The sequence below is a fragment of the Mauremys mutica genome, chromosome 4 (genome assembly GCF_020497125.1).
Source record: "Mauremys mutica isolate MM-2020 ecotype Southern chromosome 4, ASM2049712v1, whole genome shotgun sequence".
NCBI classification, from domain to species: Eukaryota; Metazoa; Chordata; order Testudines; family Geoemydidae; genus Mauremys; species Mauremys mutica.
Window position 1 is genome coordinate 69,137,653 of NC_059075.1, and position 20,976 is coordinate 69,158,628.

The 20,976-nt window shown below is 42.2% G+C and overlaps 1 protein-coding gene across 17 annotated transcripts in view; it reads right to left on the reverse strand.

Annotated features, from left to right (window-relative positions):
* The window catches only part of RAD51B (RAD51 paralog B), a 610,326-nt gene that overhangs the window by 588,330 nt on the left and 1,020 nt on the right, over positions 1-20,976 (reverse strand). For 4 of the 17 annotated variants that reach the window (XM_045014340.1, XM_045014338.1, XM_045014342.1 and 1 more), the window contains exons 1-6: positions 18,704-18,909; positions 17,955-18,110; positions 15,898-15,991; positions 14,951-15,064; positions 10,555-10,671; positions 5,035-5,171 (exon numbers count right to left, since the gene is read on the reverse strand). In XM_045014340.1, coding sequence (XP_044870275.1) covers positions 5,035-5,171; positions 10,555-10,671; positions 14,951-15,064; positions 15,898-15,981 — 452 coding nt within the window. In that variant the 5' untranslated portion in view covers positions 15,982-15,991; positions 17,955-18,110; positions 18,704-18,909. Of the gene's footprint in view, positions 1-5,034; positions 5,172-10,554; positions 10,672-14,950; positions 15,065-15,645; positions 15,746-15,897; positions 15,992-17,624; positions 17,766-17,954; positions 18,111-18,703; positions 18,912-18,983; positions 19,046-20,976 lie in introns of those variants that run through there. The other 13 variants (XM_045014336.1, XM_045014343.1, XR_006578954.1 and 10 more) reach the window with 10 other exon arrangements.

The following is a 20,976-nucleotide window of genomic DNA, read 5'->3' on the forward strand; positions in this document are numbered from 1 at the left end:
ATGTTGTGAAAACTGAAATGCTCAAAATAGCACATGGGGTGTTAAAATTAAATTACCCCAGGGGTTCTCAAACTGGGGGTCGGGACCCCTCAGGGGGTCACGAGGTTATTACTGGGGGCCGCGAGCTGTCAGCCTCTACCTCAAACCCTGCTTTGCCACCAGCATTTATAATAGTGTTAAATATATAAAAAAGTGTTTTTAATTTATAAGGGGGGGGTCACAATCACAGGTTTGCTATGTGAAAGGGGTCACCAGTACAAAAGTTTGAGAACCACTGAATTAACCCCTCTGGAGCCTCAGGAACTGTAGGGAAGGGGGAGGGTCTCCCTTGGTAGGGTTGGGAAGGAGGTAGGTGGTATAGGATATTGCTCTTCTCATGTGATCCTTCCCCCAGTGACTAATTTTAAATGAAGCTACCCTCCCCTGACATGAATCTCCCTATGGCACTGAAATTACATATAGCCTATAATTTGGCATTTGAGAAGTGAAAGGGATGGTAGCCCTAATGGAAAAGCTAACAGCTTGGCTCTTCTGCAAGCCTCAAACTGCTGAATGAGCTTTAGGGTAGGGAAGGCTGTGCCTCCCAAACAGCCTAGCCTTGCCCTCTATCCGACCCCCACCGACTTCCTGCCCCCCAACTGCCCGCCCCCCTCAGAATCCCCGACCCATCCTGCTCCTTGCCCCCACACCGTCCCCCAGAGTCCCTCCACTACCACCCCAGGACCCTGCTCCCTGTCCCCTGACTGCTCCAACCCCTATCACCCCCTCGCTGAGTCTTGACAGACCCCTGGAACGCCCACGATCCAACCTCTGCCCCCTCCCTGTCCCCAGGACTCCTTGCCCCTTAGCCAACCCCCCCAACCCTGGCCCCTTACCCCTGGCTCCCCTCTCACCCAGAGCCTCAGCACATCTAAGAGCGTCGCTCAACAGATGCGGCGTGTCTCCAGCGGAGCCTGAGCTCTGCCCCGCTCAGAGCCACGTGGTTAGGGGGCGGGGCTGGGAGCTCCACGCTGAGCTCAGCTCCCTCCGCTCAGCCTGGAGCTCACAGCCCCGCCCCCTTACCATGCGGCTCGGAGCGGGGCGGGGCTCATGGGCCCCGCCGGAGCCACGCTGCAGCTGTCCGGGACGCTGCTGGATGGGCTGAGGCTCCGGGAGACTGGGCCAGGGAGGGAGCCTCAGCCATGCTCGTGGGGGCCCCTGCGGCGCCCGGGGCAAATTGCCCCACTTGCCCCCCCCCTCTGGGCGGTCCTGAAGTGCACTAACTTTTAATGCATAGTAACATCGTCTACATCATGGTCAGTTGTGGGCAACAAGCCAGTGCACTGTAGATTTACACCCCAGCCTCCCATGCGCTAAGGATATGTCTTCACTAGTAACGTTAAAGCGCTGCCGTGGCTGTGTATTCACAGCAGTGGGAGAGAGCTCCAGGAGGGGAGTGGCTCCCAGCGCTGGTGCACTGTCTACACTGCCACTTTACAGCACTGAAACTTGCAGCACTCAGGGGGGTGTTTTTTCACACCTCCGAGTGAGAAAATTCAGCGCTGTAAAGTAGCAGTGTTGACATGGCCTAAGTCCCAGTGGATATGTCCACACTGGGGAAAAAAAAAAAAAACATCCTGCAGCAAAAAACATCCTGCAGCAGAGCCCAGGTCTACAGACTCAGGCTCGTGTTACAGCACTAAAAATAGCCACATAGATGTTTCCAATCAGGCTGGAACTTGGGCTCTGAAGCTCGGGGAGGAGAGCAGGGGTTTCAGAACCTGAGCAGGAACAGTTACACCATTATTTTTAGTGCCATAGCATGAGCCCCAGTCTGTACACCCAGGCTCTAAGACTCGCTGCTGGGGAGATGAGTTGGGGTTGCAGCATAAACACACCCAGTGTGCACAAGCCCACAGAGTGAACTAAGCTGTCATTCTAGAGACCCGGGAAAGAATAGACCATAAAAGTTTTTGAGAAAAAAAACTCCCTGAACTAAGGGTACGTCTACACTACCCACCAGATGGGCGGGTAGCAATCAATCTATCAGAGATCAATTTATCGCATGTAGTGTAGACGCGATAAATCGATCCCCGATCGCTCTCCCATCAACTGCTGAACTCCAGCAGTGCGAGAGGCGGCAGCAAAGTTGACAGGGGAGCCATGGCTGTCTATCCCGTGCCGCAAGGACGCAAAGTAAGTAATTTTAATTCGATCTAAGATACGTCAACTTCAGCTGCGCTATTCTCGTAGCTGAAGTTGCCTTAGATCGCCCCCTCCCCTCCCTCAGTGTAGACCAGGCCTAAGTCTTTCACACCATCTGATCAATTCCTAACCAGAAAGACAAAAAGAATGTCTCAAAGGGAGCGGGCGGGGGAGTTAGCTAACTGCCTGAGAGTGTCTTTTTCATGAAGCATGGACCAAAGCCTGTGGCACAGCAGATACAGTATATACTTCCATTTCCCCTATTCCTAAAATACAGCAGGACTATGAACATTATCCCTGACTTTCTGATAGTGAATTTTTGTCTAGATAAAGATAATGACAGGTAAGGTTTTCCCTGCTTATCTATTTTTTAAAAATTATTATTAAATATTCTTGATATTTGCCCTCTTTCACCTGTCATTTCTAAAACAGGTATGTTAAAGTGAATTCTGGAAAGGACTGAATTCCACTTTTATGATGGAACATATTTAAAGTCAGTACTACATACGATCTTCAGCTCTCTGTGGATTTTCCATGCATATCAATGTGAGGTTTGATCAAAGATCAAATGTAGATTATGGCCTGTCTGTAGTAAAAAAATCTTTTAAATACCATTAGTCTCTGTTAAATCACATTTAGCATTGGTCAGTGGAAAAATATTCTCACCTTTAGAAACACTGCTATTTCTGCAGTGTTTCTCTGCCTTCCCCATCCTCCTCTCTCTTTCTTTCCCACTTCCGTGTGTGTGTGTGTGTGTGTGTGTGTGTGTGTGTGTGTGTGTGTGTGTGGTGTGTGTGTGTGTGTGTGTGTGTGTGTGTCATTTTTCCTTTCTTCATTCTGCATTCGCGTCACTGCAGCAACTGCAGCCCACACTGGGCTTCACTCACCCCCCATTCCCCACCCCCTGACAGGATGATCTGCAATGGAAATTAGTGCTTATATGCAACAGGTCATCGTTCAAGTTAGACATTAATATTAATAGAGGCAGTGGAATTCATACTTCTCAGTGCAATTATTTCAGACAATCTGTAGATTCAGAAAGATAACACTGAATCAGTTTGCACTAATTTCAAATATCTGCAAGGTTAACCTGACAACCATAGGGGCTAAAACCTTACTGTGACACTTCCTGGGAGTACCCAGAGTTGTGAGGCACAGGTCAGCTCCCTACTCCACTGGCAATAAGAGCACTCCCTTCTAGGCCTTGCAGGCCTTACTCTCTCTCTACAGGTTAGTGATTAGAGTGTGCCTATCCTCAAGCCCTCCAAGCATCTCCCTGGAGTGTTCAGTCCCTGGTCTACTGGACACTTGCAGTGTTCACAGATTTGCTGCTTCCAAAAAAACAAACAAACAAACCAACCAAAAAAAAACAGTACACCCCATCTTACCAGTTCCACCTCAGATCACTGCTCCGCTTAACACACAGCACTTAGATTTTTTTTATTATTCTTATTTTTTAGTGAAATCAAGTATAAGTTTATTTAATAAAGCATAGAGATTCAAGAAATAGCAAGTAGAAGCATTGGAAACAGTTACATATAAAACAAAATCATAGCATGCATTCTAGACCTAGACTTAATTAACAAGATACTCTCCTGTCTTGCAGAATATTGCTCTCCCCAAATCTTTGCAACATTTCACAGCCAGATTAGTTGTGACCCTCCTTTTGTGAGACAGACATGCTGTCAGCTTGCCTCCTGGATGAAGGGTCCTGTGTGTTTCCTTGTACCCAGATATGGACCCTAACAATCCTTTGTCAATTTCCTCTCCTATAGATTTCACAACCTCCTCTCTTGCCAATATGCAAATAGGCCTATATTGTGATGCATACAACACACAGAAATGACCAGACAAGGAGATAGGTATATCCCTATATATTAATCAATTAACCTCTCTCATAGAGCTGGAAGGGACCTTGAAAGATCATTGAGTCCAGTCCCCTGCCTTCACTAGCAGGACCAAGTACTGTCCCTGACAGGTTGGTTTTTTTTGCCTCAGATCCCTAAATGGCCCCCTCAAGGACTGAACTCACAACCCTGGGTTTAGCAGGCCAATGCTCAAACCACTGAGCGATCCCTCCCCCCGCTACCTCCTGCCTGAAAGGAAATTTCTAAGGTACGTGACCTGCTTTAATGCCAAGATCTTAAGAACACAGATTTTAATATGGATACTTACTCTTTAAATATTATCTGTACATACATTTCACAATGATTATGTCAACCAGTGGGCTACGGGCTCTCAGTGGAGACTGCACATGCCACTCTTTGGTGAACAATTATGCACATATCTGACCCATAGATCCCTGTAAACCCCTGTGGCACCAAGAAGTACCTGGGTCACACTTTTTCCTTTTCCTTTTCTAGTTTAAACAAAAGCTTGAGATGCTGGAGATCTGAGTCACAAATACACATACTTCAGATGCTGAAGAGTCAGGCCACATGAAATAGATCAACGGCGGCACATCCAGCAAACAGGCCAAGTTCCTGAAACCTCTTATCTAGAAGATCTAAGAAGGTCATTTTTATTTCTCTCCTGTATTCAAAAGATTCATTTAGTGAACCTTTGCCTCCCAAAAATTTCCCTGCTAACTCCAGAAACTAATATGCAAAAGGAAAAAAAATGGACATGTAATTTTTTAGTTGCAAACTTTATTACATATTATGGGGCAATGTCCAGTGGATAGATCAGCATGTCACAGACTATGCACTTTAGTTTCCCCATTTGCAAAATAGCTCCCTACCTCACAGAGCTGTTGTGATGCTTAATTAACACCAGGAAAACATTTTAAGGCTGTGTGATGAAATGTGCTAGAGAAACTGAAAGCATTATTTTAGAACATATACTTCTTACCTTTCAGCACCAAATGCAGACTCTGTGTCAATGTATATGACAGCCCCATCTAGTCCTCCCATGCTGATAGGCAGAGTAGCCAGTACACTCATCATAAGACAAAACTGAGTTTTGCCACAACCCGATGGGCCAGTTACCTAAAAAAAAAAGTATTCATATAAAGTAGGGGTATTACACTCATTGGGAAAAAGGGCCTAATTCCATTTTGAATTATGGTCCATGGGCCAGAATAAGCAGTTAAGACTCCATGCACCCCTCTTCAATTTACAACACAGTTCCCACTGATATCAATGAGAAGTTTGCACAAAGATTATGTATGGCCTTTATGTGGTAACTAAATTTGTCAGTTTTTATTTGTTCATTAGTCATATTCAGTATCACTTGGAAAGAAAACACACTCAGCTTTCGGACTAGTAGTATTCCTGCCTTTTGTTTCACTTCCTTCCCCATCTTCCTTTTTCTATTTCTCTCCCTCTGCTGTGTCACTGTGAGTCTCTTATGTTCTTCCCTCTTCAGTGCCTTCCCTGCGGCAACTCCCAGTTCTCTCCCCAATGGGCTTCACTCCTATCCCCTTTCCCTTTCCATCTGTTAAAATAATCAGCAACAAAATAATTACTGCTGTTACTGAAGTGCCATAACTGAGCTTTAGAACTGACATTCCAGTGAGATTATAATGGGAGTCAAGGTGTTTACAACCCGAGTCACTGTTTCAGACAGATATCACATCATCAGTTACACTCAGGTCACATTTGGAAGCCATCACATATGTACATCAAGCAACCTGTATCTGGTCAAAGGGCTATACGTTTGACATTCCTGGTCTAAAGAAATAAGGATGGATAATAGGTTAAAAACAATAAATTTGATTTTTTTGGATAAAAATCAATTATTTAAAAAAATTAAAACAATCAGACTTTTTTTTTATTTAAATTGGATTTTTTTCATAAAATGCTTTTTGAGGAAAAAACCTATCTATAGTTTTAATTAAGATACATTACAGCTCAAAGATATCTCACCATGGAATAGGGATTATAAATTTTAATTCCATAGTATGAGACAACATATTAATGTAATGTTTAAGAAAAATTTTGTAAATGAGTTCCAATAGTTCATGAATTAGGGACCAAATCTTATGGAGGTCCAGGGGCTTCTCTATAGATTATTTAGGTTAATCTTTCTATCTACTCAATGGGACTTAGTGCTCAGTCTAGAAGATACCATCACAGATGCTTAGTTTTGCAGTTCTCAAACTCTGAATTTGTATCTCCAGAGATAACATGCTTGTTAACAGCAAAAAAATGTAATAAATAAATAAATAAATAATATATAGAGGTGAGAAATAACAGACCTCAACCCTATTGTCCCTCTGCAAATTTGTGTACACAGAGTCAATCCCTTATCTCTCTCTAAAAGTGCACTTTTAAAAAGTTCAATGAATAGAAGATTGTTGGGGGCGGAATAGATCTGGATGAGGAGAAGTCTGGAGATAAATGTGAGAAGGGAGGGGCAGGCAGTAGAAACAAAAGGAAAACTGTTTGAGCAGCATAGTCCAGAAGTCTTGAGGTCTTTCTGAGTGTAGCCTTTACTGATTTGAGATCTACCATACCATTCTCTCACTAGAAATGAAAACCTATAACGGCAGCAGGCAGTAAGAGACACCCAGTTTGGGAATATTTTAATGACGTTCCTCTATCTGTGGGTAAGACAGGCATGTGTGCAACATGCAAACAGTGCAACAAAGAAATGCAAGGCCTGGCTGCCCAAATGAAAAAAAAAACATCATGAGAAGTGTTCCTTCTCAGGAGGAAGCTGCATTGAAGGTGATGAAAGGAACATGTCTGAACACGCAGGATCTTCAGGTTGGTAAACTTTTTTATTTCATACTTCTTTCTTAAGGACTGTCTGTCCTCCTTCTGGACTATTCTTGAATTCTCATGTTTGAGCAAAAAATATAGTTGTTACTCTATGGTACTCCTGTTCTTTTTGCGGATATAGACTAACGCGGCTGCTACTCTGAACTCTATGGTACTAGCATTTTAGATGCAGTTGTGATAAAAAATAAATAGCTGAAATAGACAGATCTTCCTTCTACAATTTCACCTTTAATGTAGTACTGAGTGTCAGTGAATGCAATAAGTAATACTAAATGAGCAGTATGGTAATAATAATGAAATAACTGCATTATTTTGTTTAGGAGAATCCATCCTCAACATACAGGAGTCTGAAGACTTCAAGATCACCATCATTTTCTATAGTTTCAGTGTTATCTGCCAATGATAGTGTTTCAATCACATCATGTATGTCACACAGCCACAGTATATCACCTGTAGCAAAAAGAAAAAAAAAATCTCTATTGTCCAGAAGAAGCTACACATAGGTAAGTTTGTGATAAGAACCAGCAGATTACAAAAAGAGGTAACTGATGAAAAAATTGCCCAGTTTTTTATGCAACAAACTCTCCTTTCCGTATGATTGAGAACCTACACTTCATTAACATGGTTCAGTCATTAAGGCCGGGATACAGTCCACCCAACAGAGCAGATGTCGCAGGCAAATTGCTGGATAAAAGAGATTGGGAGATACCAGTGGCTCCAGTGTCATCAATAATCTGATAAAAAGCTCTGCAATCTCCTTCTCAAACATTTATAGTGTTGTATTCACCAACTGTCCCAGTGTCTGGAAGAAACTAAAATCTGTATGAAAAGCATTGATTTAGCCCAGGTGAGCAACTATGGTTACTGCTAGACAGAGAGAAGTATTTTCAGGAATTAAGTGCTCATCCTCTATTGAGAGCATCTGCATAGTCTCAAGATCCTATATGATTCTGTGCTGGTCCTATTTGCCCAAAGAGCAGCTGTTTCATCTTTAGCCAGCCATGAAACATTGCCCTTTTCCCCTAATGCAGGCTAAGTCACAGTGCTGATCACTTTCAGGTTGGATTGTGCAACATGACCCCCTTATGGCCAGTTATCAACATAGGTGTCAAAACCCACATCTGAAAAAAACTTTCATTAATTCATTGAGGGACAAAATAAATTCACAAGATACCCTCTTAAGCAGCTCTTTGGAGCTAAACTGTACATCCTTCTACACCTGGAGCGGAAAGAAAACAGGTCTCTTTCATGTCTCTAAGGTCATAGCCCCAACCCTGTTATATAAGCATTTACTGAAGCAGAAACCACTATAGTTTAAGTTGCAATACTGTTTTCATTCCAGCCTGTTTTTACTTATTACTTTCATGCTTCAAAAGGTGATTTCTTTTAAAGTTTGAGCAAAAACAGTTCAGTCATGCTGAATTATGAAGAGTGGAAAAATATACTTTCCCCTGTGATAAAAGAATTTTTGCAATCTTCTCATTTGTACAGCTCTACAACCACAATGTCTGAGTTTAAAGTTGAAATTTGAAACATGGAAATGGCCCTTACTGAGTGGAAGTGACTGTCAGTGATCCAGAGAAAATTGATTTGGACTTGATTGAGCTCTGAGCATTTGAAAATTACATACTAAGTAGTAGGGTTTTTAACTTACTTCAAGTGCATCGAATCTAGTCAAATATATTGTGGGTTCCTATGCAATTTAAAGTGCTTAAGAGGCCTCCCTTAGCATCTCTGCAGCTTAAAAAAAATGCAAGGGTTGAAAGAGGGCTCCTACACATTTTGTGAGGTGTGCAGGGGTTGAGGAGAGCAGGCAATTGGATACTTCAGTGATGAGCACAGCATAAGAAGGTAGATGGATCTTGAGCAACTTGTAATCTGTCTATTGAAGCTATTTATGGGTTGAGGCAAGAACATAAGAATGGCCCTAGTGGGTCAGACCAAAGGTTCATCTAGCACAGTATCCTGCTTCCAACAATGGCCAGTACCAGGTGCCCCAGAGGGAATGAACAGAACAGGTAATCATCAAGTGATCCATCCCGTCGCTCATTCCCAGCTTCTGGCAAACAGAGGCTAGGGACACCATTCCCACCCATCCTAGCTAACAGCCATTGATGGACCTATCCTCCATGAATTTATCTCGTTCTTTTTTGAACCCTGTTATGGTCTTGGCCTTCACAACATCCTCTGGCAAGGAGTTCCACAGGTTGACTGTGCATTGTGTGAAGAAATACTTCTTTTTATTTGTTTTAAACCTGCTGCCTATTAATTTCATTTGGTGACCCCTCGTTCTTGTATTATGAGAAGTAGTAAACAACAATACTTCCTTATCTACTTTCTCTACACCAGTCATGATTTTACCTCAATCATATCTCCCCTTAGCCATCTCTTTTCCAAGATGGAAAGTCACAATCTTATTAAGCTCTCCTCATACAGAAGCCGTTTTTGTTGCCCATTTCTGAACCTTTTCCAATTCCAATATATCTTTTTTGTGGGGCGACCACATCTGCATGCAGTATTCAAGATGTGGGCATACCATGGATTTATATAGAGGCAACATGATATTTTCTGTCCTATTATCTATCCCTTTCTTAATTATTCCCAGCATTCTGTTCACTTTTTAGACTGCCACTGCACATTGAGTGGATGTTTTCAGAAAACAAAGTCACTAGAAGTGCTTACCTCAGCCCCTGAACAATTCAAAAGGTACAAAAAGTTTAAAGGAGGAATTTGGGTGCACCTTACATTGCCAAATTCTGTCATTACGCATTACTACAACAACACTGCAAATTTCAAATTATAGAATTTATATCAATTATTGACAACTTTTTGCAAGACAGCATAGTTTCTAAGTACTGGATAATGACATTCTATCTTAACACACACAGAGGAAATGCCATGGAAAAACTATGTTAAGATAACTTTAAAGTTAAACTTAAAGTCAGAAAGTGACAAAGTTAAGGGTTTACATGCAACTATAATTCTGTCCTATTGTGTATACACATTACAATGCAGTCTTAAATTAGGTTATGACATATATTTTTCAAATAATAAAGTTATATAATTTTTTTTACAGCCTTAGCTACACATGATCCTTCTTGTAAAAATATTTTTCATCCCTGCATTCTTACACTTCTGTTTGTTGTAATATTACAACAATTGTCCATTATATCTTTAGTAACTTAGATAGGTAAACTAAGGTAGGCAGAGAACGAGTGACTTGCCAAGGTCACATGGCAAGTCATGTCAGATTAGGAATAAAATCATGATTTGTGCTCTAACCAATAGACAGTGCTATGGTCCTATTCTATCATGTTACAAAATTACATTTGACTGTTTACAAAATTTAACTTTCCTCACTGGAAAGTATCAGTGAGTGGTGCATTCATATTAAAAAAAAATGTAAAGTGTATCATTTAAACATCTCTTAAATCTTTTTGTCCTACCTACCTTTAAAAGTGGAAGCAAAATATATTTAACGTACTGTACGAGTGAAGAAGCATCCCACGTATACGTTTTAGACTGAAATCTCTTTGGGTCAAGAACTGTCATTTATTATACATTTATATAGTGCCCAAATGGACCCCCACGAAAGGTTGTGGCCTTTAGGCGCTACTGCGGTAAAAACTGTAAATATTAATTTTACCTCTGTGAGGGATCCACAGGCCACTCCACCATGCAGGGCTTTATCCAAACCATCTAGAGTAGTGGATAAGAAGGCTGAGGATGGATTGATAGCCCTTTTCATTTTCATCTCATAAGCCTATAACAGCAAAAATTAACCAAACCAAAAAAAAAAAAAAAGCTTTTTCAGCTGGCAAGAGAAATTTCTGGCATTTGCTCCCCAACAATCTAGCACGATTTAATACTTGCCCACAAGTTTACTGTACAAATCCTAAACTATATTCTCATCCTTCCCTGTGTTCTTTCTCCACCTGAGCCTTTACCACACTTAAAATGCAGACACCACTAAGTAGATTTAAAGGAGTTTATTGTATACACTGAGGTTTTTGCAGTCTAGCTTTGAACTTTTCTCCCACATCACAATGTCAAATTATAAAAAGCACTTTACAATAACTTTTCAAAAGTGAAGATTTTTTTTTCCCCCTGGCCAACATGTGCTGCTTTTGATCTGCCAAACTACTACTTATGAACAAGGAAATACTAACCCTGTGGTCAGCAGAGCTGTGCAAATCATTCACAGTGAAACCCAAAACCAAGAATTTGGCTGATTTTGAACTTGGCATCTCAAAACCATTCGAGTTCATTGAAAGGCTCATTAAGATTTGTAAACTGTTTGAACAAATCTGGGTCAATACCAAAGCCTAGCATAGCTTTTGGATTTTGTAAGCCTGATCTAGTGAGTACGGCACCAGACTGGCAGTCAGGAAATCTGGGTTCTCCTTCCAGCTGACTTAAGATCTGAGGCCAGTCACTTACCCTTTTTTATGCCTCAGTTTCCTCATATACTGGACAGCAGGCTTAACCAGTTAATATTTGAAAAGAATTTGGAGATCCTTGGCCAAAAAGTGCTAGAGAGTGGAACTGTACAAAGTATATGAAAAACATCTGTTTTGATCTTTTCAGGGGACTAAACACCACAAAGCAAAACTAGCTCCAGCAATATCCTGATGGATTTGGGTTCAGATTAACTGGAAAAAGGAATGCACGGAGTGAAAAGGGATTTGCACACATTTTTTCATTAGTACAAAATTAGTCTTTGTTTAAACTATGACATTTTACACTAGCTGTGGATCTGCCTCATAGATTTTAATTTCAAAAGAGATCATTATGATAATCTAAAGTGACTTCCTGCATAACATAGGCCATAGAATTTCATCCAATAATTCCTGTACTGAATCTAAGAAACTGTGGTTTTGCTAACATTTCTTTTAGAAAGACATTCAGTCTTGATTTAAAAATTCCAAGTGAAACAGAATTTACCACATCCCTTAGTCTGTTCATTGTAAAAAATTTTCCATCTTATTTCCCCTTTGAATTTTTCTGACTTAAAAAACTCCAGCCACTGGATCTTGTTATGCTTTTGCATGCTCAATTAGAGTTTTCTAATATCAGATATCTTCTCTCTTTATAGGTGCTTCTTGGCCACAATCAAATCACCTCTTAACTTTCCCTTTGATGAACTCAACAGATTCAGCTCCTTAAGTTTCCCATTCTGAGAGGAATAGCCGTGTTAGTCTGGATCTGTAAAAGCAGCAAAGAGTCCTGTGGCATCTTACAGACTAACAGACGTTTTGGAGCATGAGCTTTCGTGGGTGAATACCCACTTCGTCGGATGCGTGTAGTGGAAATTTCCAGGGGCAGGTATATATATGCAAGCAAGAAGCAGGCTAGAGATAACGAGGTTAGTTCAATCAGGGAGGATGAGGCCCTCTTCTAGCAGCTGAGGTGTGAAAACCAAGGGAGGAGAAACTGGTTTTGTAGTTGGCAAGCCATTCACAGTCTTTGTTTAATCCTGAGCTGATGGTGTCTAATTTGCAGATGAACTGAAGCTCAGCAGTTTCTCTTTGAAGCCTGGTCCTGAAGTTTTTTTTGCTATAGGATGGCCACCTTAAGATCTGCTATTGTGTGGCCAGGGAGGTTGAAGTGTTCTCCTACAAGTTTTTTTATATTGCCATTCCTAATATCTGATTTGTGTCCATTTATCCTTTTCCGTAGAAACTGTCCACTTTGGCCGATGTACATAGCAGAGGGGCACTGCTAGAATATGTTGGCGTATATTACATTGGTGGACATGCAGGTGAATGAACCGGTGATGGTGTGGATAATTTTTTGTTACTCTTTTCTAAATCCTCTCCAATTTTTCAATATCTTTGGACACAAAACTTTAATAGTACATCTGAATAGAACAGGGGTGGGCAAACTACAGCCCGGGAGCCACATCCGGCCCTCCAGACGTTTTAAACTGGCCCTCGAGCTCTCGTCGGGGAGCGGGGTCCAGGACTTGCTCCACTCTGGCACTCCAGGCAGGGAGCGGGGTCAGGGGCTTGCCCTGCTCCACACGGCTCCTGGAAGCAGCAGCATGTCCCCTCTTCTTCTCCTACGCATAGGGGAAGCCAGGGGGCTCCGCATGCTGCTCTTGTCCCAAGCGCCGCCCCCACAGCTTCTTTTGGCCAGGAACTGCAGCCAATGGGAACTACAGGGGCGGCGCCTATGGACAGGGCAGAGCATAGAGCTGCCTGGCCGTGCCTCCACGTAGGAGGCGGAAGGAGGACATGCTACTGCTTCTGGGAGCTGCTTGAGGCAAGCATCACCTGGAGCCTGCACCCCTGACCCCTTCCCATGTCCCAACCCCCTGTCCCAGTCCTGATCCCCCTCCTACCCTCCAAACCCCTCAGTCCCACCCCAGAGCCCTCACCCCCCCACACCCCAACCCCCAATTTCATGAGCATTCATGGCCCACCATACAATTTCCATACCCAGATGTGGCCCTTGTGCCAAAAAGTTTGCCCACCCCGGTATAGAACAATGTTGAGACCACTATCACCTTCTTACCCATACTCAATATTTCTGTTTTTTCATTCAAGGATCACGCTAGCCACAGCATCACACTGTGAGTTCCTGTTCAGTTGCTTATCCACCATGACCCCAAACCCTTTGCAGAACCACTGTTTGACAAAATACACCCCAGACTAGCTGATAAAAATACTCATTCAGGATGGTCTGAGAACCAGTCCCTATGGGACCCCACTAAAAATACCCTCACCACTTGATGATTCCTAGTGAACAGTTATCCATTGATATTTAATCAGCCAGTTTTAATCCATTTAATATGTGCTATGTTGATTTTGTATAGTGCTAATTTTTTAATCTGAATTTTGTGTGACACCAAGTTCATATTAGTAGTTACCTTTCACAAGGTTGCAAGTATGGTTGAAAAAGAATGATTTTATGTTCATTTGACAAGACCTGTTTTTCAAAAATACATGCAGATTGGCATTAATTATATTTCCTTCCTTTGCTGATAGAGTCCCATATCAGCCACTGCATTATTTTTTCCTAGGATCAAGGTCAGGCTAGCCAGGTCAGCCCATTTAACTTTTGAATATTGGCACTACACTGGCTTTCTTCCAGTCCTCTGGAACTTCCCCAGTTGCCCAAGATTTATTACCCAAGATTTATTAAAAATTCACATCGATTATCTGGAGAGCTCCTTGGCCAACTCTTAAACTGCAGTGAAAGTTATCTGGACCTGCACTGTCTTGACACCCAGTTTTCTCTGCCCCATCTCCTCCTCCTGCCACAAGCAGGCTACTATCATTAGCATCTTTTCTTTATGGCTGAGAGGACACAACAACAGTCTAATTCAGACTTGTTCTCTTAGATTAGCCAAAAGAATCCAGTCAACAGCAGTGCAGCCCACACCTCCTGTCTCCTTCCCTCCACTCCCACCAACTCTAACACCAGATGCATCACTTTCATGCCACTCCACATTCTCATTTGCCTATGATGAGAAAATATGAGATTCTTCAAAATGAGCAGAATATAGCTTTAATGATCACTCTTCTCTTTGGCACTAACATTACTTTCTAAAAACCAGTTTCTATGAGCACGGATGTTCCTACCCTTCACTAATCAATGGCACTTTCAGTTGTAAGGCTCAGATTGGAAGCAATTTATTTGATATTCTCAAAGGTAGGAAAGAATTTCTTATCTTCTTGAGTGGCTCTCAGCATACATACGTCACTTGTAGGAGTGCTACTTATATCCTATTGTAATAATCTGAGCAACTTGCTTAAGCACTAAAACACATAGGTGAACTCACTGTATTCTGACAAGAAAGATTTTCTTTTTATACACATCTGAACTGAGAAATTCATTGTCTTTTGGATCTGAATTTAGCAATGAACACAGGCATAGCCTGACTTGATCCTTATAATGGAATTCTACTGTTTACATCTTGGATGGTATGCCATCTCATTTTATTTGCAACAAATCTATACTACACTATACCCTTGCTAGGTAAAAATAAAAGTGACTTGAGTCAGATTTCATAACAGGATCACCACAAGGATACTTACAGTCTGCATTTTGGGAGCACAAGCTAAGCTGACTTTGCAAAGAAGCTTCTGTACATTCCAATAACTTTGCCCGGTCACTTTCATTAGCTCCAAGAGTGAAAGACACAGAAAGTCCTAAAAGATGATTAAAAGGAACAGAGTTCAATCTGGGATTGAAGGGGGGAAAAAGAGATTACATTAATTTAATATATTTATAAACAATCAGTTCATATTCCAAATTCCCCCATGGTGCAATTCACTCAAGACAATGGAATTATACAAGGCATTAATTTTGCCTCACATTTTAAAGGCTGGGTGGGGGTGGGGAGAGCAGAAGAAATTAAATATTCAATTATTGTCATATTGGGATGGGATGAAACAATAATATTGTCTTCCTCACAAGCCTCTGTCCTTAACTGAAAAATGATCACAGACCACCTCAAACGATGTCTCATCTTCTAATTATCAGACTTAGGGCCAGATCCTACAATTGGATTCATGTCAGAGGACTGCAGCCTCTGCACAGAGACCCTGGCTCTGCTTAGGGATCCATTCATACAGACATTTGCAGGATCTAGCTCTGAATCACCATGTATTGGACAAAGTCACAGAACACCAGATTAACAATTCTGGTTTGAGAAGAGAATGAGAAAACACCTCTACTAGTTTCAGTTTAATATGACCATCTTCACTTCTATTGTATTGTGCTGCTGTACCTGGTTAAACAGTTGTCTTGCTCCACCCAAGTGGCAGCTGAATTTCATTGGTGACAGAAGTGATCTCTACATTACTTTAGGATCTTTGGGATGAAAGGCTCTATATAAATGTAAAGTATGAAGCTGTTGGAAGTTATATTTCTGCACATATTCAAGACTACACCTTTACAAGGCAGCAGGCCATACATGTGTCAAAGAGCCATATAACCCAACATAAAATAAATCTCTACATCTATTAAGCGAAAGTCTCACCCGACAGGTAATGATCTGATGCCGACTTAGCCTGTCACAAAGTTCCTGAGATAACCCTGCTCTTCTTAATTTCTTAGTGGCCATGTTCCCATATCTGGTGAACAGAAAAAACAATCAGTACAGCAAAACAAATCTAGAAAAGCTGTTTGCAATACCAACACAAACAATACCAGCACAAAAACACAAACACACTCTCTCTACTCTAAAGAATGGAAACATATCACACATTACAAATCTTTGTACTATTGGAATGTGTAAGTGGTCACAGAGCAACTCCTGTTAAATAACAATTACCCATAAATAGCCAAATGCAAGGCCATGTACCTAGGAACAAAGATAGTAGGTCATACATACAGGATTAGGGACTCTATTCTGGGAAGCAGTGACTGAGATTTTGGGGGTTATAGAAAATAATCATCTGAATATGAGTTCCCTCTGCAACGCTGTGACTAAAAGGACTAATGCAATCCTTGGATGTATAAGTAGGGTACTATCAAGTAGAAGTAGAGAGTATCTGGCACTGGTGCAACCGCTACTGAAAGAGTGTGTCCACAATTCAAGACTGCTGAGAAATTAGAGAGTTCAGAAAAGGGGCATGAGAATGATTAAAGGATTGGAAAACATGCTTCAGTGAGAGATTTAAGGAGCTTGATCTATTTAGCTTATCTAAGAGAAAGTTAAGGGGTGACTTGATCAGAGTCTGTAAGTACCTAAATTGGGAACAGAAATTTGATAATAGAGGGCTCTTTAATCTTGCAGGCAAAGGTATAGCACAATCCAATAGCTGAAAGTTGAAACTAGACAAATTCAGGCTAGAAATAGGGCACATGTTTTTAACAGTGAGAGTAATTAACCATTAGAACATCTTCCCAAGGGTTGTGTAGGATTCTTTATTGCTTGCAATTTTTAAATCCAGATCAGTTGTTTTTTCTAAAAGATATGATCTAGTTCAGCCACAGCTATTGGACTCGAAGAAGGAATTCGAGGAAGTCCTATGGCCTGTGTTATGCACCTCAGACTTAAAGATAACAATGGCCCAGCCTTTAAATCTAGTAATTAGCTGGGATATTACAACTGTACCATTTTTCATGTTCTAATCTCTCAACCAGGGCATAAAAGATACCAGTATGCCTAGCAACTGAAAAGCAGATGTAACAGATCGTCTAAAGCATCTATACATATTTGTCTTCCTATCTACACATATATTCAATCATTTTGTTCTTTTACACATAATATCCTGGGGATATTCCCTATGGGTTCCTAGGAGGACTTCAAAGAGACTGGCTCTTCTGAATGTCTCTCAGGTATCACACTGATCTTGGTGCATGGTGAATCAAGCCTCGGGGTCATGTTAACGTTGTGTGAATACTCATGCAGTGCAGAAATTATCAGTGGAGTTCATTGTTATGTATCTCACTATAGAGTCTCAGAGCTCACAACATAAATCTTTGTCATTTGGCTGCATCAAAATGTTATTGAAGTGCTAAATTCCTCCTGCAGCCACAGAGGAGATGTATACATCTTTACATGTTCAGTGTCCTGCAAAGAAAGCAGTGAGTTTCCTGGAGATTGAGAAGAGAAGGTTGGTTGTAGAATAGGATTTGCAGGATGTTAAAAGAACAGTCATGAAAAGAATCAAATTAGTAAATAATTTTTCATTTTAATATAACACCCACACACAGCCCATAGCTCTAGAGTAGAAACTGGCTCTCATGTATCTCACATACTGCTATTCCAATCCCATATGTCTGATCAGATCTTCTGTTACTCTGTTTTGTTTCAGGAAGAGAAGAAAACAATTAGACACAGGAATGACACCTATTACGCTTGGCACCAGGCAAAGGGACAAGAGCTACTTCCAAAGCAGCCTGGAAGAAAAAAGAATGAAACAGATTAGCAGGGAGACAAGGAGGAAGGAAAATAGAATCATAGAACAACAGGGTTGGAAGGGACCTCAGGAGGTCATCTAGTCCAACCTCCTGCTCAGAGCAGGACTAATCCCAAAACAGATTTTTGCCCCAGATCTCTAAATGGCCCCAAGGATTGAACTCACAAACCTGGGTTTAGCAGGTCAATGCTCAAACCACTGAACTGATTGGGAGTTCCAGAAAGCCCAGAGGTCCTGAAAATTCATTGCCATGTTTGCCTTACAACATTAGGGCTTCATCTACAGGACCCATAATTCATCACTGATGCAGTTCCTGCAGTAGAACCTGTAGACAGGACTCAAGTGTTACTTCCCCATTATTTAACCCTACTCAGATGATGCTATGGTACAAAAATAACACCTGAGGCTGTGGCTACAATAGAGCTTAAAGCAACACAGCTGTGCCACTGTAGCACTGTTACAGCAGATACTCTAAAGCCAACAGGAGAGTCCTCCCATCAACTTATTTACTCCAGCCCCGGAGAGCAGCGGGAGCTATATCCGTGGGAGAAGCGCTCCTGCAGACATAGCGCTGTCCACACTGGTGCTTAGGTCATGTGATTTATGTCGCTCTGGGGGTATCTTATTCACACCCGAGTGACATAACTCATACCAAGGTAAAATGTAGTGTGTACATAGCCTCAATTTAATCCCAGTTTCCACCAGCTGGACTGCACCGCTATTGAATTACAGGTCCTAATGCTGCCACTGCAGACAGGGTTTACGGCGCGGATCCTGCAAGTGCCTCTATAGGGAACATCATCCAGCTGTTCCCTTTCCTTTGTGAATGCACCCAGGGGGAGAGAGGCCTCCCTACCTACCCCCCACTTCTTGCATGGCCCAGAAGGCAGCAAAGAGCGAGTCGCTCCACATACACACCCCAGCAGAACGGGCGGGGGGGGGCGTTCCTCATTCTGCCCCAACCCCGCTTCCCCCGTGGGATAGGGCGGGGATGCCCCTCCCACGCACTGTCGGGGTGCAGGGCGCCCCGCTGCCTTCCCGCGCCGAGCCAGGTTCCCCCTGCCCCGCCCGGCGACTGCTAGCTGCAGCCCCCTCCTCCTGCCCTGGGGCCGCCGAACCCCTCCTCCTGCCCTGGGGCGGCCGAGCCCCTCCCCCCGGGCTCCGCCATCCAACCGTCACAACGGCCCCGCGCCCTGACCTGGCAACTTTTTCAAAAAGTCTCCCACTTCTCCCAGCAAGAGGTGGAGCCACCGAGCAACATCCAGGGCAGTGATTGGTCCGTTAGCCTAAGCCACCGACCAATTAGCTGCAGCGCTATGGCTCATCCAAGCGCGGGGCATGGTGGGGGTTGTAATTCTCTGGGGGAGGCGCGCATAGTGAGCGGTACCTCCCCCAGCCCGTTCTCATGTGGGCGTATGAGGTGTGCAGAGGTTTTGCTCCCTGCAGTGCCTCTAGAGTGGCAGCTGCCCCCCTTGCCTTGTTTTCAAGGGATGGAAGATAAGAGAATTCCTCTTCCCCCATAATTTCTTGGCTGTGGTTGTGTACGTACAAGCACGTGATGGTTTGAAGCTGCCCTAAGCTCGCAATGTTAGAAGTCCAAGGACCAGCTAAAGTTACTTTCCTTGTAGAGCTCAAACTACATATACTGGAAAAATAGAGATACTTTTAAAATGGTGATTACTATTACTTAGCATTAATATACCTCTTTAATGTGAGGATCTCAAATTGCTTTACAAAGGTGGGTAAGCATTATTTCCATCTTCTGATGGGGGAGACTGAGGTGTACAGAGTTTGAAAGATTGTTTACTGAAGGTGGAGCCACTGGTGCAATTTCAAATTATAAATGCATATAAAATAATCATCATGGTGGAAACGAGTTAGCAGGTAGCTGTCTCCACCTGTAGCAAATTCTTGCATCATAATTCTAAAGAGTGTTCCTTTCTTGAGAAGGAGGGACCCTAAATGGCAGAGTAACCCCTTCACAAGCATTGAGTTCATTACAACATGAGGGGAAAGAGCTTTATATTAATCCACTTGTGAGGAAATTGTCAGATCAACCTTCAGGGAATTCTGGAAACACCCACAAAGAAATTATTCAAGTAATGGAGGCAAAGCCAAAGGTTGCCTTCAAGGACCAAGGCAGAGTTAGAATCTAACTGATTACACAATATTAAAGTAGAACTGCAAACAGAAAGAAGAATTATGCTTCAGATTACACTAACCATTCTAGGGGTCTAGCTCTCTGGAGTTTAAAAAGAAATGAGATTCACTCCACAATCAGCCAAGTGATTTGTCATCATTTTAATCTCATAAAAAACAGTATGGTAACATAATTGATGGAAATCTCCATCAAGTTCAAGATTATTTGGTCAAAATCCAAAATGATTGGGAACAGGATTCAGAGCCCAGACATGGGTCACAAATAAAAATAATTTGGTTGGTCTCTAATTAGTCCTTATTTGTCCATTTCACAAAGCCACTGCAGAATTTGATATTACTAGCATCCTCTGTTCAGAAAAAAACAATATGAAAAAAGATCTAGTAGGGTGCTAGAAAATATCCTGTTCAAATCCATTTGGATAATCACGTTGTGTTGACTTAAGTTCGCCTTGCAGTTCAGTTGCCAAAGTTAGTCTTTACTGTGTTCCCCCTTAAAAATGTGAAGATCGCTGCTGGGGCAGAATGGCTGCCATGCCCTACAGTAGAGTTCCTGCATTCCATTAGTAGGTTAGCACATACAATCCTTGTATGTACAGTCTACAGATCATTTGGGAGCATTCAGGATGAAAACCAGTATAAAATATAAGGTTTCAGTAATAATGAATAATAAGAAAAGGATTATCTTTTGACTCAAACTCAGGACTTGGTCAAGAGATTTCATTTCTATGACCAGCCAGCCCTATCACAGGCTCCCTCTCCAGCCTAAAGAAAATCCATTAACTGCTCAGTGACACCTGTACAATAGGATCAACAACTACCTTACAGAAAGCTTGTGAGGCTTAATTCATTAATGTTTGCAGTGTGATTTGGAATCCTCAGATGGAAGGCACCTAAAAAGTGAAAAGTATTAATTGTGTTATCTACAGTATTAATCACTGTCATGTATCAGAGGGGTAGCCGTGTTAGTCTGGTTCTGTAGAAGCAGCAAAGAATCCTGTGGCACCTTATAGACTAACAGACGTTTTGCAGCA